This window comes from Antedon bifida, chromosome 7 (genome assembly GCF_963402885.1).
Source record: "Antedon bifida chromosome 7, ecAntBifi1.1, whole genome shotgun sequence".
NCBI classification, from domain to species: domain Eukaryota; kingdom Metazoa; phylum Echinodermata; class Crinoidea; order Comatulida; family Antedonidae; genus Antedon; species Antedon bifida.
In genome coordinates this window covers 6142850-6159094 of record NC_136232.1, presented here as the reverse complement: position 1 = coordinate 6159094, position 16245 = coordinate 6142850, and the positions used below count along the sequence as shown (strand labels likewise).

At 37.4% G+C, this 16245-nt stretch overlaps 4 protein-coding genes across 5 annotated transcripts; all 4 read right to left on the bottom strand.

Annotated features, from left to right (window-relative positions):
- Nucleotides 1-852: 852 nt before the first annotated feature.
- LOC144849123 (tubulin alpha chain-like) lies at nucleotides 853-15759 on the bottom strand. 2 transcript variants are annotated; one of them, XM_078706134.1, is made up of 3 exons: nucleotides 15573-15759; nucleotides 2464-2698; nucleotides 853-2167 (listed from the first exon to the last, which is right to left on the bottom strand). In XM_078706134.1, the coding sequence occupies exons 1-3, from the start codon at nucleotides 15573-15575 to the stop codon at nucleotides 1035-1037; spliced, it is 1371 nt and encodes a 456-aa protein (XP_078562260.1). In that variant the 5' UTR covers nucleotides 15576-15759; the 3' UTR covers nucleotides 853-1034. The 2 variants fall into 2 exon arrangements, with proteins under 2 accessions (XP_078562260.1, XP_078562259.1); XM_078706133.1 differs by lacking the exon at nucleotides 15573-15759 and adding an exon at nucleotides 3798-4074 and having other exon boundaries at nucleotides 856-2167.
- LOC144849129 (tubulin alpha-1 chain-like) lies at nucleotides 4202-6853 on the bottom strand. Its single transcript, XM_078706140.1, has 3 exons — nucleotides 6724-6853; nucleotides 5731-5953; nucleotides 4202-5494 (listed from the first exon to the last, which is right to left on the bottom strand). Exons 1-3 carry the CDS (start codon nucleotides 6724-6726, stop codon nucleotides 4365-4367), a joined length of 1356 nt encoding a protein of 451 aa, XP_078562266.1. The 5' UTR covers nucleotides 6727-6853; the 3' UTR covers nucleotides 4202-4364.
- Nucleotides 8116-12168, bottom strand: LOC144849130 (tubulin alpha-1 chain-like). Its single transcript, XM_078706141.1, has 3 exons — nucleotides 12016-12168; nucleotides 9542-9764; nucleotides 8116-9423 (listed from the first exon to the last, which is right to left on the bottom strand). The coding sequence occupies exons 1-3, from the start codon at nucleotides 12016-12018 to the stop codon at nucleotides 8294-8296; spliced, it is 1356 nt and encodes a 451-aa protein (XP_078562267.1). The 5' UTR covers nucleotides 12019-12168; the 3' UTR covers nucleotides 8116-8293.
- On the bottom strand, nucleotides 13030-14511 carry LOC144849126 (tubulin alpha-1 chain-like). The gene has a single exon (XM_078706136.1). It carries the CDS (start codon nucleotides 14504-14506, stop codon nucleotides 13148-13150), a length of 1359 nt encoding a protein of 452 aa, XP_078562262.1. The 5' UTR covers nucleotides 14507-14511; the 3' UTR covers nucleotides 13030-13147.
- Nucleotides 15760-16245: the final 486 nt, after the last annotated feature.

Below are 16245 nucleotides of genomic sequence, written 5' to 3'. Positions count from 1 at the left end.
TAGGCGCACCTTCACCTACCAGAACTGTTTCTCCATAGAAACAAACATAACATATATAAATAATTTAAATTAGAGTTATTACAGTATAAACCCTGTCAACCGCAAAATGAAAACGATATATTATACTTTAACAAACAATAATGTTTCATTTAGGTAAATAGGAAGACATACCGTATACGTAGGCATTGTCCGATCATGATATTCGATATTCGTTTCATGCATAGAAATTGAAAATAATCGGAACACAAAGTGCCGTACCTTAGACCTTTGAAAACATTAAAACAAACATTCTTTACAACATTGTGTTAAAATATTATTAAATTCAAGTTCTTTAAACAAATTCTGATAAATTCAACTTGTTCCATATTCCAACAGGCTGGTACAGTACTAGTTAGTCTGGGTTCCAGACGAGTTTTGACTTAATATTAGTAAAAAGATAAATATTTTGGCACATATGGCTTTTCATACGTATACTACGTAAACTGTATTTAAGACAAACATCGAAAAGTCTCGAAATAACTACAGACTTGGGGCAAGTCTAAGTACTAAGTATGACCATGAACAATTTTTCAGGAGTGCATTTATCAACACTGCATATATATATACTAAGTAAAACCTTTTTAAAGTTTTGATGAAGTTGAATAATATATTAATAATGTTATATACATTTTAAGACACTACTGTAATAAATAAGTTTCTAAAGAAATGACATAACTTAAAGATGTATTGTCCCTCAAAAACATTTGAATAGGCCATTTCGCAGTTTTAATCAAGTTAATCACTTCCGTAGAAAATAAAATTAACAGAAATACCAGTAATGTTTTCACTTATAAAAAGACAAATTAAACGATTAAATTCTACCAAAAACACATTGACTTCCAGTCAATCTGACTATTGTTTCCTTTAAATTACAGTTTTCTGGTAAATATTGTTTTTTATCCAATTTTTGTGAATAACTATGTTATGTGAAATTAAAATGACATATTCAACAAAAACATTTTAATTTTTGCATGTTCAGAGGGGACAATATATCTTTAATATTCCTCTCCTTCTAAGTCATACTGTTGGTCTATATATGAATCAATATCAACCTCTTCGTAATCCTTTTCCAATGCTGCCAAGTTTTCTCGAGCTTCAATGAACTCTCCTTCTTCCATACCTTCACCAACGTACCAATGTACGAAAGCACGCTTAGCGTACATCAGATCGAACTTGTGATCAAGACGAGCCCATGCCTCGGCGATGGCTGTGGTGTTGCTCAACATACACACGGCACGTTGTACCTTGGCCAAGTCACCTCCTGGTACCACAGTTGGTGGTTGGTAGTTGATACCGACTTTGAAGCCAGTTGGACACCAGTCGACGAATTGGATTGTTCGCTTTGTCTTGATGACAGAAATAGCTGCGTTGACATCTTTCGGTACTACGTCACCTCGGTACAGCAGACAGCAAGCCATATATTTGCCGTGACGTGGATCACACTTTACCATCTGATTTTGTGGAAGAAAACATGAGTTGGTGATTTCTCCAACAGTTAGCTGTTCGTGAAACGCTTTCTCTGCTGAGATGACTGGGGCGTAAGTAGCAAGAGGAAAGTGGATACGTGGGTATGGCACCAAGTTAGTCTGGAACTCTGTCAAGTCCACGTTTAGTGCGCCATCGAATCGAAGAGACGCGGTGATGGACGAAACAATCTGGCCAATCAGACGGTTTAGGTTAGTATACGTTGGTCTTTCGATGTCTAGGTTACTGTTACAGATACCGTATATTGCTTCGTTGTCAACCATAAAGGCGCAATCAGAAAACTCAAGAGTCGTGTGTGTTGTTAAAATGGCGTTGTATGGCTCAACAACAGCGGTAGAAATCTGAGGTGCTGGATAAATTGAAAACTGAAGTTTTGACTTCTTTCCAAAATCAACAGATAGACGTTCCATAAGAAGGGAGGTGAATCCGGAACCAGTGCCACCACCGAAACTATGGAAGATCAGGAATCCTTGAAGACCAGTACACTGGTTGGCAAGTTTACGAATTCTGTTGACCGTTTGGTCAATCAGTGTTTTTCCAACTGTGTAGTGACCTCTGGCGTAGTTGTTGGCAGCATCTTCTTTTCCTGTAATCAACTGCTCGGGATGGAAGAGTTGTCGATATGGACCAGTTCGAACTTCGTCTAAAAACGAAAACACATCATAGAGTAGTATAATGTATGTATGTTCTTACAGGGCCTCACCAATGACCACACCACCATGTTGGGATGCAATCAAATTGTGATCCAGACGAGCCCAGGCTTTAGCGATGTCTGTGGCGTTGCTCAAAATATAAACAGCTCGGCTTACCTTTAGTTGGTACAGTAGTAAATACCGACTTTAAAACCAGTTGGACACCAGTCGACACATTGAATGGATGTGATTCAATATTTGTAACATGCATGTATACAAGTAGATTTAGAATACAAAATAAACTCACCTACAACGCTAGGCTCTAAATCGACATAGATACTTCGCGGAACCCACTGCCCTGCGTTAGTCTCGAGGAAGAAGGTACTCACAGAATCATCGCCTCCTCCTAGGGGAGCGTCACTCAACCCTAGATTTTGCATCTTCCCATCAGGTTGGATACCATGCTCCAAGCAGTACAACTCCCAGCAGGCATTGCCCATCTGAACACCGGCTTGGCCAATATGGATTGAGATACATTCACGCTAAATATTAAGATATTATCTATTTATTTTATAGACAACTTAGGCCTAAACTATGTAACTTAAAATGGCATTACTGTATGTATACTAATATTTTACGAATGTGTTTTAGGAGTATATCAAAGATATCATTGTATAATTTATTAAATTAAATAAAATCCTATCAGTGATTGCTCGCATATCACCTTTGTGTTCAGACTGAATTCAGTCGCTCTGCTTTAGCACTCAACAGTTTCATTACTTAACTTTTTAGAGGGCGCTCCAATGTCTACTCTATTCCTATTGTACGTTATAAAAAAGTACTTAATACAATACAGTACTAAAATAGAATATTATTAGAACAGACTTTAGTTGACTCTTATGTCAATTGGCTCTTGAGTGTAATCGTCAAATTGATAGCGATGACATATTAAATTATTAATTATACATTTGCCAAATTCACATTAAAAAACGATTAAAACATTCTATGCTTCTCAGAATAACGGGCCATGATTTAAGTGGGTCCGAAATGCAATTGATTGGGGTGCCAAATCATGTTATTCCGATGTATTATGGTATCTTATATTATCGGCTATGTGTATTAGTATTCGGATGGTAGGCAAGATTTAGATTTGAAATTACGTGTTTTTAGACTAATAGTATGTAGACGCTGCAAATCAGTGGCCAGAGTAATTAATATGAATTATAACGGAACTTTACAGCAATAGCAGTAATTAAGCTTACACCAAATTTAAAAAGTAAAGGAGTAAATAAAACTGTCTTCCAATGCCTACGATGCCAATTTCAGGTAAAAACTATAGGTTATTCCCGAGAGTTAACTTCTCCGATATTGATATTGTGCATTTTTGTATGGCGCGCCGAGCCTTCAGTTATTCAAGCAATAGAGATCTTGGTTTTTAGTAGATATCCCTGTTAAATAGAGATATCTCCGTTAATAGAGATATATTAGTTTTAAACTAAGATATCTTTGCGCGCCATATTTTCGTCATGGGAGATTTAATATAAACTACCTATTTTAAAGAGCGTTTAGATTCAACAGATCAGAACGTCAAATTACCTTATGTTACCTTATGTCAAAAAGAAAAACCGAGCCACAACTTACCATTTTAGCAGTTTATTATTATTTGTAAAGTGAAAAGTCTCAGCATAAGTCGTCCACGGGTCCCAACTGAGCAAGTAATGATATATTGACTATCATTGCCCTCATTATCACAACACTCGTTAATTATTATCAAGCAAGTTAATGAAGAACCGTTATTGTATACAATGTTATACAATAACGGATTAAGAGTAAAAACAACTATTAATTTGGCCTCCGGTAATTTACAAAAACAGTGTAGGGACTATATTAGCGTACCCGGTGGGGGAAAGGGGAAACTATGGCTTTTTGTTTACCAAATCATTCAGTTGGTACGTCACTTGGGATTATTCTTTTTACATGGCCTGCGAAAAGCGTGTTATTTGGTAGTCATGTACAGTACTGTGTAATAAAGAAAAAATTATCAATTACGAAAATGATATTTTTAATTTGCAGTAAACACAATGTTACAAACGGTTCAGAATACGGTCAATTGGTCATTAATTTGGCATGATTTACCGTAACTTAAACTTTTTTAATTATTTTGGTGTTCATAAATTCTGTATACGCCTATGTTGTCACAAGTAACATTTAATATTCGTCGCCTTCCTCTTCCTCCTCTCCATCGCCAGAGTCAACGCCAACCTCTTCGTAATCTTTCTCCAAAGCTGCCAGATCTTCACGAGCTTCAGAGAACTCGCCTTCCTCCATACCTTCACCAACGTACCAATGTACGAAAGCACGCTTGGCATACATCAGATCGAACTTGTGATCAAGACGAGCCCATGCCTCGGCGATGGCTGTGGTGTTGCTCAACATACACACGGCACGTTGTACCTTGGCCAAGTCACCTCCTGGTACCACAGTTGGTGGTTGGTAGTTGATGCCGACTTTGAAACCGGTTGGACACCAGTCGACAAACTGGATGGTTCTTTTGGTTTTTATTGTAGCAATGGCTGCGTTGACATCTTTTGGCACGACATCGCCACGGTATAACAGACAGCAAGCCATGTATTTGCCGTGACGTGGATCACATTTTACAAGCTGGTTGGCAGGTTCGAAACAGGCATTGGTTATTTCTGCAACGGTCAGTTGTTCATGGTAGGCTTTCTCTGCTGAGATGACTGGGGCGTATGTAGCAAGAGGGAAGTGGATACGTGGGTAGGGTACCAAGTTGGTCTGGAACTCTGTCAAGTCCACGTTCAATGCACCATCGAATCGAAGAGATGCAGTGATTGACGATACAATCTGGCCAATCAATCTGTTCAGGTTGGTGTAAGTTGGTCTTTCAATGTCAAGATTTCGTCTACAGATGTCGTAGATGGCTTCATTGTCAACCATGAATGCACAGTCAGAATGTTCGAGGGTTGTGTGGGTGGTTAGGATAGAATTGTATGGTTCAACGACAGCGGTTGCAATCTGTGGAGCTGGGTATACAGCGAATTCCAGCTTGGACTTCTTGCCATAATCTACTGAAAGACGTTCCATCAAGAGTGATGTAAAACCAGAACCAGTACCTCCTCCAAAGCTGTGGAAGATCAAGAATCCCTGAAGACCAGTACATTGATCTGCTAACTTTCGGATTCTGTCCAGGACTACGTCGATATGTTCTTTTCCAACTGTGTAGTGACCTCTGGCGTAGTTGTTGGCAGCATCTTCTTTGCCGGTGATCAACTGCTCGGGATGAAAGAGTTGACGGTATGTACCAGTTCGGACCTCATCTAAAAATGAAACATCAAAATAAACTTTATTTAGACAATTGTTATTGTTTGAATAGATTGTTGAATGAAAGTTGTTGCGCCATATCGATCTATTAATCAATTGCACTAATGTTTGTAGTATCTGTAAGCGAATATTCAACTCGACAATTTGTGTACTCTATTCTACCGAATTAATTTAATTTGATTTATGTTATTAATATTTATTAAATATAAATTTAGATGAAATAAATACTGACCAACTACACTGGGTTCAAGATCTACGAACACACAACGTGGTACGTGCTTTCCAGCACCAGTCTCACTGAAGAAGGTGTTGAAGGAATCATCACCACCTCCAATGGTCTTGTCGCTTGGCATCTGACCATCAGGCTGGATACCGTGCTCCAAACAGTACAACTCCCAGCAGGCATTGCCCATCTGGACACCGGCTTGACCGACATGGACTGAGATAACTTCACGCTTAAATTTAAAAAAATAAATACATTTTTAAAAAGTTATAATTTAGCCTAATAGTTCTCTTACTATCGACGATTATCTTAAAACATAATATTCTAAATATAATCTGCTACTTCCTACCTTCTTGACCTATAATTAAACGCATGGTGTGATTTGCCGCCATAATTTATTTTATTAACCATTGTTCAGCAAGGTAAAAGTGGAACGATCTATTGTACAATAACCGCTACAAGGAACGTGGGCAAATAGAGTCTACATACACAAAAGAGATTTTCCGGTGAACCTGTTAACCTGCCACCTGTCGGATTAGTGGTGTAAGTGGTTAAAAAATGTTGGGTTTTTTTTTTCAGACATGCTACAGCCTGGGTTTTACTTCCGTATACCACACGCACGGTATGAGGTAGTACAGATTGTAACTAAATACCGCCCAGCAGAGTTATTTATAAAACTCCCATGAACCTACTAAATACTACTATACTATGGACTATAGGTATTTATGCATGTAAATTATGGAAGATAATCATAAAATGTTATGTTTTGAATCATTGACGATGTCATATAAACATCTTTGTATTATAACGGTCCGAATTCCGTAAAACAACACGGATAGTAAAAAAGCACATGGTTTAATTTCAACAATGCAGGTATTGTATTGGAAGAAAGCATGCGGCATGCATGCATGCTAATATTCAGAACCACCACTGTGTTAACAATTGTTTAAATAACTAAGCAAGTAAACTACTATCCAACTGTATAAGTAAAAGAAATCTTACCATGATTATAAGAATAGATTAATTGAGTATGAACTTAAAACGGTAATGCACAGCTCGTTTCAATTAGTACGTTGACGATGGCGGACTAATGAAGAATGACTGAATTTTCTAAATTCTGATAACTTATATTGTGTGTTAAGCGCCCTCATGCGCTTGGATCTTGCCAATGCTTCATTTACGCATGCGTATTGGTTATGTTGCACAAGCTTGCGATCAGTTTTGAATTACCAGGTGTATATTTAAATTTGGTGTATAGGCTACGGTGTTGTATGCAAATCCCTCTTCCAATAATATATCCGTCTGTCTCAATTGTTTCCAGTCCAGTGACTAGCCTTTAAATCATGTACCCGTACATAATTGGAGTGATGTGCACACCATATGTGATTGTGAAAGAAATGATGGTTAGACCCTTTTAAGCATTTAGGCAATTTGTCGTAGAGAAAATGGACAAATAATGTTAACTGCTGTTTCTTCTCACCCAAACGACAACTGATTTTCCCTATTTTGCACGTTGAGTAATAATAACTGTAGACATTTATATAGCGTCAATTCAAAAAATTATCAAAGGCGCTGTGTGAAAATAAGGCAAGGTAATTAACAATTCTGAAAAAGGTGTGTTTGATAAGTTGACTATAAAGAAAATAGATTTGGTGAATTACGAACAGAAAATAGTAATTACATGTAGTTCCAAATAAGAGGGGTTTGAAAGGAAAAGGCGTTAACCATATGTTTTGGTTCGAGTAGAATAATAAATAGTCACAAAGTCAAATTCAACCATTACTTTACAGTTATGACATGATGATGTCATTTCACTACCATATTTGGGTATCACTACCATATTTGGGCACATCACACTTTTTTTATAGTGTGACAAAGCTTTAATTCATGTTTTGTACATTAGTCCGCATATGGTTTGGCATTTACAGTATATTAAATTGAGTGTAGTTCCATCCCACCTGCCACGTTTTCCGTTTAAGTCTATTTTTGGAATTATTATGATAATCCGCGATTTAGCCATATGAAATAATTATGTAACTTATCAAAAGCCTTATGCGGCTAATAAATTTCTTTCCACTCTCAAATGTCAGAAACGTAGATTGCGTATGATAACTGAAATTATGATTAGAATACTGTAATCATAAGCAATTTTATGTATTGCATTGTTAATTTATTTATAAATTGCCACCGTAGACACGTTCACATGCTTTGGCGTATTATAATCAGCGTTTTCAAGAAGTCAAAAAATAAACCTTTGCCTACGGATTTATAATAAGTCAATAAGTCTTTCGTTAAAAACATGAAAAAAAGTCATAGTACGAACACGTAACGTTATACTGTTTATTGTCATTGATGATGAGTTTCTTGATAGTAATGGCAAGTGTGAACAGAGGCTTAATTTATCAGTATTTTATTTACCAACAATATTCACTAGTACAGTAGTGTGAAAGCAAACCATATATCAGACTATTGCAAGTAATGAATTTGAAATAGGACTTTTCCTATTAACTAGGCCTATTATGTTGTCTATTATTAATATATATACGGTCCATTTTTTCATGCTTATTCGTGTTTAATATTCCTCGCCCTCTTCCTCCTCCTCTCCGTCGAAAGAGTCCACACCGACCTCTTCGTAATCCTTCTCCAAAGCTGCCAGATCTTCACGAGCTTCAGAGAATTCTCCTTCTTCCATACCTTCACCAACGTACCAATGTACGAAAGCACGCTTAGCGTACATCAGATCGAACTTGTGATCAAGACGAGCCCATGCCTCGGCGATGGCTGTGGTGTTGCTCAACATACACACGGCACGTTGTACCTTTGCCAAGTCACCTCCTGGTACCACAGTTGGTGGTTGGTAGTTGATACCGACTTTGAAACCAGTTGGACACCAGTCGACAAACTGGATGGTTCTCTTTGTCTTAATGGTAGCAATGGCTGCGTTGACGTCTTTTGGTACGACGTCACCTCGGTACAGCAGACAGCAAGCCATGTATTTGCCGTGACGTGGATCACACTTCACCATCTGATTGGCAGGCTCGAAACATGAATTGGTTATTTCTGCGACAGTCAGCTGTTCATGGTACGCCTTCTCGGCTGAGATGACTGGGGCGTATGTAGCAAGAGGAAAGTGAATACGTGGGTATGGTACCAAGTTGGTCTGGAACTCCGTCAGGTCGACATTTAAGGCACCATCAAATCGAAGAGACGCCGTGATCGAAGATACAATCTGACCAATTAAACGGTTCAAGTTTGTGTAAGTTGGTCTTTCGATGTCAAGGTTTCGTCGACAGATGTCATAGATGGCTTCATTGTCAACCATGAAGGCACAGTCAGAATGCTCTAGAGTTGTATGGGTTGTCAGGACAGAATTGTATGGTTCAACGACAGCGGTTGCAATCTGTGGAGCTGGGTATACAGCGAATTCCAGCTTGGACTTCTTTCCATAATCTACTGAAAGACGTTCCATCAAGAGTGATGTAAAACCAGAACCAGTACCACCTCCAAAGCTGTGAAAGATCAAGAATCCCTGAAGACCAGTACACTGATCTGCTAACTTTCGGATTCGGTCAAGAACCACGTCAATAAGCTCTTTGCCGACTGTGTAGTGACCTCTAGCGTAGTTGTTGGCAGCATCTTCTTTGCCGGTGATGAGTTGTTCCGGATGGAAGAGTTGACGGTAAGTACCGGTACGGACCTCGTCTGTAAGATTTTAAAAATGCAGATATATAATAGCCGCCTTTTTACATACAGTAATTACTATAGACAGTTTATTCAGGAGTGAATAAGACAATTATTAATATTAGTAATCAGCACATACCTATGACACTTGGTTCCAGATCCACGAATACACCTCGTGGCACATGTTTACCAGCACCAGTCTCGCTGAAAAAGGTGTTGAAGGAATCATCACCCCCTCCGATGGTCTTGTCACTTGGCATCTGACCATCAGGTTGGATACCGTGCTCCAAGCAGTACAACTCCCAGCAGGCATTGCCCATCTGGACACCGGCTTGACCGACATTGATTGAAATTACTTCACGCTAAAAAGAGAAACAATATAAGGCTTAGTAATTAGAAAATAAATACTTTGTGAGAGTGTTTGACATGACAAGTGCTTGAAGAAAAGGAAACTGGTCGGAAAGAGCCAAGATTTTAACACTCTTCTCTTTTTAAATTCTCCCTGTACTGTGTAGTAAGTTTGGTTTGAGATATACAGGTCTGTTTCACAAACAGATAACTAACCATGCTGTATGCAAGGTAATAAAAAAAAACAACAAGATGATGAGCTCCGGAGATCAAAGGGTTCATCTGTGGCTGCGACACGATCAGTTCCACGCCTTAACAGACACCGCGGCGGAGAAAATATACACTGTTGGTATTTGTCGCAGCAGCCAGGCATAAGAACTGTTACGAGTTCCTATCTTGGCAAGGCGAGCTCAGTGTTGTTAGATTGCTTGCTGTATGTGTATGCCTACTTTAATAGAAAGCTATGTATAAAGCCTAAGGTTCTCTGACCCCTGCGGAGACCAATACTGAGCCAGAACATTTGACATTCTTCACGTTGTATGATATAGAGAGCAATAGAAAATGAATGATAACACATCAGATTAGTTAATTGATAATTTAGCCTACCGTAGCCAGTAATAGAAATTGAGAATGATATATTATCGATGACATTTAAAATGACAATTTCATTTTCTAGTATGTTGAGATGGTTTACTACTTTTGAGTAGACAACTAAACAATTTGAGTCCGAAGGTCTATGTATTATTTATGTGACGTCATTAGTAAATTATTTAGATATCCTATAGGCCTATGTAAGAATAAATTCGAAAATATTAGAAAATAATTAAAAATTAAAAGTACTTTCTATGTTTTAAAAGGCTATTATGTAAAAGTAAAATTGGTTTCCACTAAAAATTACTCATTTTGATGTCCATGTTATAGGAATAAATTCGAAAATACTGTAAAATTAATTTCCATTTTTAAAAAGGCTATTACAGTATATGTAAAAGTAAAATTGGTGGTTTCCACTTAAAATTACGCATTTCGTCATTGTTCATCCGCAAACCCCTATTTTGTAATAATAAAAAGCACTTCGTTAGTTTACACAACAGCAAGACATTTTCTGTTGTGCTGTGCAGTATGTACACGGAACACTCTTTAAATTGCATTTTTGTGTGTTCTTCCCTCATAAAATGTATACATTATACGCGCCTGTTTGCTTTCGAAACGATCCAAATCAACATATGAAAGTACTGTGATATTGTGTAATTTTGAAAATGTCAAAGGTTACAGATAAGAGCAACGGAACTGTTTGCCTTCAGTTTGATCAGTATCACCTGTGTAAAGGTGAGGTTCTGATAATAATTTAATATTTTACTAAACGGATTATGAATCATAGTGTAATACTGGATATTTCTGAAACCGTTGAATAGGCCTTATACACTTTGATTTGAATATTTCGTACTTAAGATTTAATAAAACTATGATTTTCCTGTCTAATTAGTGAATTCAGTATTACTTACTCTTCGACATGATGATAATATTGGTATTTTCGCAAAACAATTGCCGTACTAAATTAACCGAGTGGCATGATTAGGGGGATTTAAATGTGCCCCAGCTCAAACGGCGCGCAATCGAACATGTGGGTTTTCGGCGGGTTAGAAGAAGAAGATAAGTGTATCGTCATCTTTTATTTAGTAAATAATTGCTTGTACTTGGTTAACAAACAAGCAATTGTCTCTTCTTTCGTTTTTTTTTTTTGAGTTGGGGGGGGGGGGGTACTTTTTTTTTAATGAACATAAATCCTATTTAAATGACTGCTTAATTAAACAAAAAATAATAGTATTATTATATTATTTATGCTTTGTATAAAGATACAAATAGGCCTACAATCGAACAGAAAATGAACAAAATAACATTATGCATTTATTATATTCATGGAAATCTATATTAAATTATGTAAAGTAGGTCTCAGGCAAGTTGGTCCTTGAACCTTGTTATGTGTTTGCTCATACAACTCGAACACTTCACGTGTACAAACATTGAGAAATCACGATTAATTATGTATCGTATGACTAAGAAACGTCTGAAGCTAGGCTTAGTAATGTAAAATGCTGCATGTTGTGTGGTACGCATCAGCCTATACCACCGTGCGATATAATCAGCATTGTGTTTCCTTATAACGCATGCTTAAACGTAAGAAAAACATCAATAATGTTCTGTCAGACATTCTTCAAAACATGACAGAATTGAAAATCAATATAATATTTAATAACAACAACTTACCATGATTTCACTGTTTCTTTTCGCCGCTGCAGAATGTTTTATTTAAACGTTTAGATGGTTTTCTTTCACCGGACCGCTTGCAATGAGGGTAGGATGATCAAGAATGGTCGAATCTGGTATCAGCAGCACCTTTTAAAGGTCACGGTGTTGCATTACATTATCGTGTTTTATCGGAGTGTTCATCGACCAATCGGTTCCGTTGTTAGCTAAATAAACATCACCATCGTCATGGTGTTTATCAAAGTTTCAATAAATCGAATATCATGATATTGAAAATAAACGGTTACCAAGCGTAGGTGTTTTAAAAGGTTCGATAAACTGAAATGTTTAAGCCTATACTAAGATTTATAGTACAGTATAAGTAGGCCTCTCGATCGTTATGCATTATACGCGGTGCCATGACAGTTGAAATACTGTGTAGGCATATTGTTACATACGGGTCTGGGACTCAGCACGATGGAGGGGAGAGGTTCGAAATATGATAATTACAGTACTAATAATAATCACCGCTATAAATAATGTGATGTGGTGATTCGAACCCTTTATAGAAGGTAGAAATATGCCTAAATTTCAGTTGAAGTTCTCTGCGTTGCCTGCAATTTGATCTTTTGCTGGATTTTACGGATGTAATTTTTTTAATGAAATTCGATAGCTCGAGTGGACTTTGACTTTCTTGAGTTTCAATGGTATGTTTAAATGTAAAGTAAATGTTAGTTTTATAGAAGTCGTGTCATTAACTTCCTTCTCTCGTCAATGTCAAACTGTCTGTATTTAATTATTGTCCCACGTACGCTATATACCACCACCGTCGTTATTTTTTCGCGTGCAACGCGACTCTACAGCTCACTATGTCTGTCGGATGGTCGGTCGGTAAACACTAACTCAAATTTGAGCACGCGACTGCAGCCATGTATATGGCCTTGTTTACTGTGATATCGTCATCAGTCAGGTTGTAAGCTTGGAGACCCAGAAAATAGAATAACATAATGTTTAGTGTTTTTGTTTTTTAATTCAACATGGATATTTCAGTTAATTCATCATTTAGGCTAATTCATCAAATAGGTTGATTTAGTGACATTTAATATTATATCATTTTGTTTTATGTTCACTATTTCAACACTACTTTAGCAGTTTAATATTCTTCGCCTTCTTCCTCTTCGCCATCACCCTCGGCGGAGTCGACACCAACCTCTTCGTAATCTTTTTCAAGAGCTGCAAGATCTTCGCGAGCTTCGGAGAACTCTCCTTCTTCCATACCTTCACCAACGTACCAATGTACGAAAGCACGCTTGGCGTACATCAGATCGAACTTGTGATCAAGACGAGCCCATGCCTCGGCGATGGCTGTGGTGTTGCTCAACATACACACGGCACGTTGTACCTTGGCCAAGTCACCTCCTGGTACCACAGTTGGTGGTTGGTAGTTAATGCCGACTTTGAAGCCAGTTGGACACCAGTCGACGAACTGGATGGTTCTCTTTGTCTTGATGGTAGCAATGGCCGCGTTGACATCCTTTGGCACGACATCGCCACGGTACAGCAGACAACAAGCCATGTATTTGCCGTGACGTGGATCACACTTCACCATCTGATTAGCTGGTTCAAAGCAGGCGTTTGTTATTTCTGCAACAGTTAACTGTTCGTGGTACGCCTTCTCGGCTGAGATGACTGGGGCGTATGTAGCAAGAGGAAAGTGAATACGTGGGTATGGTACCAAGTTAGTCTGGAACTCTGTCAGGTCGACATTCAAGGCACCGTCAAATCGAAGAGACGCAGTGATCGAAGATACAATCTGGCCAATCAAACGATTCAAATTGGTGTATGTTGGTCTTTCGATGTCAAGGTTTCGTCGACAGATGTCGTAGATGGCTTCATTATCAACCATGAAGGCACAATCAGAATGTTCGAGGGTTGTGTGAGTTGTCAAGATGGAGTTGTATGGTTCGACAACAGCAGTAGCAATTTGAGGTGCTGGGTAGATGGCGAACTCAAGTTTAGACTTCTTTCCATAATCAACAGACAGACGTTCCATGAGGAGAGAAGTGAATCCAGATCCAGTGCCACCACCGAAGCTGTGGAAGATCAGGAATCCTTGAAGGCCGGTACACTGATCTGCTAATTTTCTGATTCTGTCGAGAACCAAATCAATGAGCTCCTTGCCAACAGTGTAATGACCTCTGGCATAGTTGTTGGCAGCATCTTCTTTGCCGGTAATGAGTTGTTCTGGGTGGAATAGCTGGCGGTAGGTACCGGTTCGAACTTCATCAACAACAGTTGGTTCAAGATCAACGAACACAGCACGAGGGACGTGTTTTCCAGCACCAGTCTCGCTGAAAAAGGTGTTAAAGGAATCATCACCACCTCCGATGGTCTTGTCACTGGGCATCTGACCATCAGGTTGGATACCGTGCTCCAAGCAGTACAACTCCCAGCAGGCATTGCCCATCTGGACACCGGCTTGACCGACATGGATTGAGATATATAGATACATTCACGCTAAAAGAAAAATAGTCAAGATCGTAAACCTTATATCAAAATACAATACAATACATTAAATACATCAAAAATACTATAGAACACGCATTGGGGTTTAACATGACCTGAAATAGCATGGACGTGTTCGAAAAGGATATCTTATATCTTACTATAGAATAGTTTTTAAAATAATATTGTTTTTAATAATAATTATTAATAATAATACAGGCTCATAAAAAATGTAATTGCACGTCCGCTTGATTAGGAGTTTCATGAATTTCATTAGGCTATCTCCTTTTTTTATTTAGCCTATTCATTTTTTTATAGAATCATTAAATTTTCAATCAAAATCGTATGGTAACCGCCAAGATTCCTGATTGTGTAAACGGCAACTTATACAACTTCATTCTCACACATCACAATAGCTAACGCCCATCATAGTTCGTTTTATATTATATGTATTTATACTTTTGCCTATTTTCTTTGTGATAATACTTTTTTTCTAAAGGGCCTTACGACTACAGACAATTCTCTGTAAAATCCCTGTAATGTAAATATTTATATTGGTGAATAAATGTATTGAATGAAATACAAAAAAACTATTTAAATCCCGGAGATGAAACTATGTATTTTTTTTCTCTTAACTATCAATTAGTATTTGTTAATTGATTTTGTAGATAAGTTATTATAACATGTTCCAAAATGGAATTTAGTTCTACTGCACTAAATATTAATTAGCTCTGTCTACACTATTTTGACAAAAAAAGTGTGATGTGCCCAAATATGGTAGTGATATGCCCAAATATGATAGTGATATGACATCATCATGTCCATATATGGACACTTCACATTTTTTTGTCACATAAAGTTTGATAGTGTATAGACAGAGCTTTAGGACTGTACATGTTTTTTTCTCATCTCGTGAATGAATTCCATCACACTTATCGATTGTCTTTTTAAAATTGATTGGAAACCCCTCCTAAAAATAATCATTTGACTGATACTGATTATGAGACTTATACTAATTAAGTTAATTGTATTGATCCAAATGAATTGAAATCCTAAAAAATCAGATTACTTACCATTTTGGATAATTATAATACAATCAATTCACAGACAAATCGACTGGCTTTTTCTTGCACCGAAATTAATGCACGGCAGACGAAGAAAGAACTGACGCAAAGCCACTCAGTCTCCTCAAATATATGTTGTCTTCCCGCCTTAGCAACGTGAACCGGTGCCACTAAGGTAAGTTATTGCAGATGGAGATCATTAACAAAAGGTTTCTACATATTAATTCCCGTTGCTCAGTTACGCTCGACATTCGATCAATCTTAAATGTACTGTTTAGAAGCAATGCTTGATGATATCAAAACCTGATTGGTCAGTTATTTATGTAATGTAAACATACATACGATTAAGTCACTGTTTAGACATATTGCTTTCAGGATTTTTTGTCTGTTCTTTTGTTAGGATAAAGGGAATAAGATAACATCTTTTGTTCACTAAAATATTAGAAGGTAGAAGGAAGATTTGCTAACGGCTGGATGTATATGTCTGTCACAAATGATTGATTTAAATTTAAGAATAATGACCGTTAATATTGACCATTGTGGTATGGAGATGACTAAAATATTTGTCTCTGTAATACCAGCTAATATCGGTAATCTGTAAAAATTATAATAATAGAAAAAAAAAGTTTAAATTATAATTTACATTATTAAACCCAAAGTCATTTATAAGTAAAATGTACAT

Bases quoted from the DNA above. Each gene is read 5' to 3' on its own strand.
- LOC144849129 (XM_078706140.1), bottom strand. The intron at 5,495-5,730 runs GTCAGTATTTAT...TTTCATTTTTAG, and splicing joins TCTTGAACCCAGTGTAGTTG to ATGAGGTCCGAACTGGTACA.
- LOC144849130 (XM_078706141.1), bottom strand. The intron at 9,424-9,541 runs GTATGTGCTGAT...AAAATCTTACAG, and splicing joins TCTGGAACCAAGTGTCATAG to ACGAGGTCCGTACCGGTACT.
- LOC144849126 (XM_078706136.1), bottom strand. From the start codon at position 14,506: ATGTATCTATATATCTCAATCCATGTCGGTCAAGCCGGTGTCCAGATG.
- LOC144849123 (XM_078706134.1), bottom strand. The intron at 2,168-2,463 runs GTGAGTTTATTT...TTTCGTTTTTAG, and splicing joins TTTAGAGCCTAGCGTTGTAG to ACGAAGTTCGAACTGGTCCA.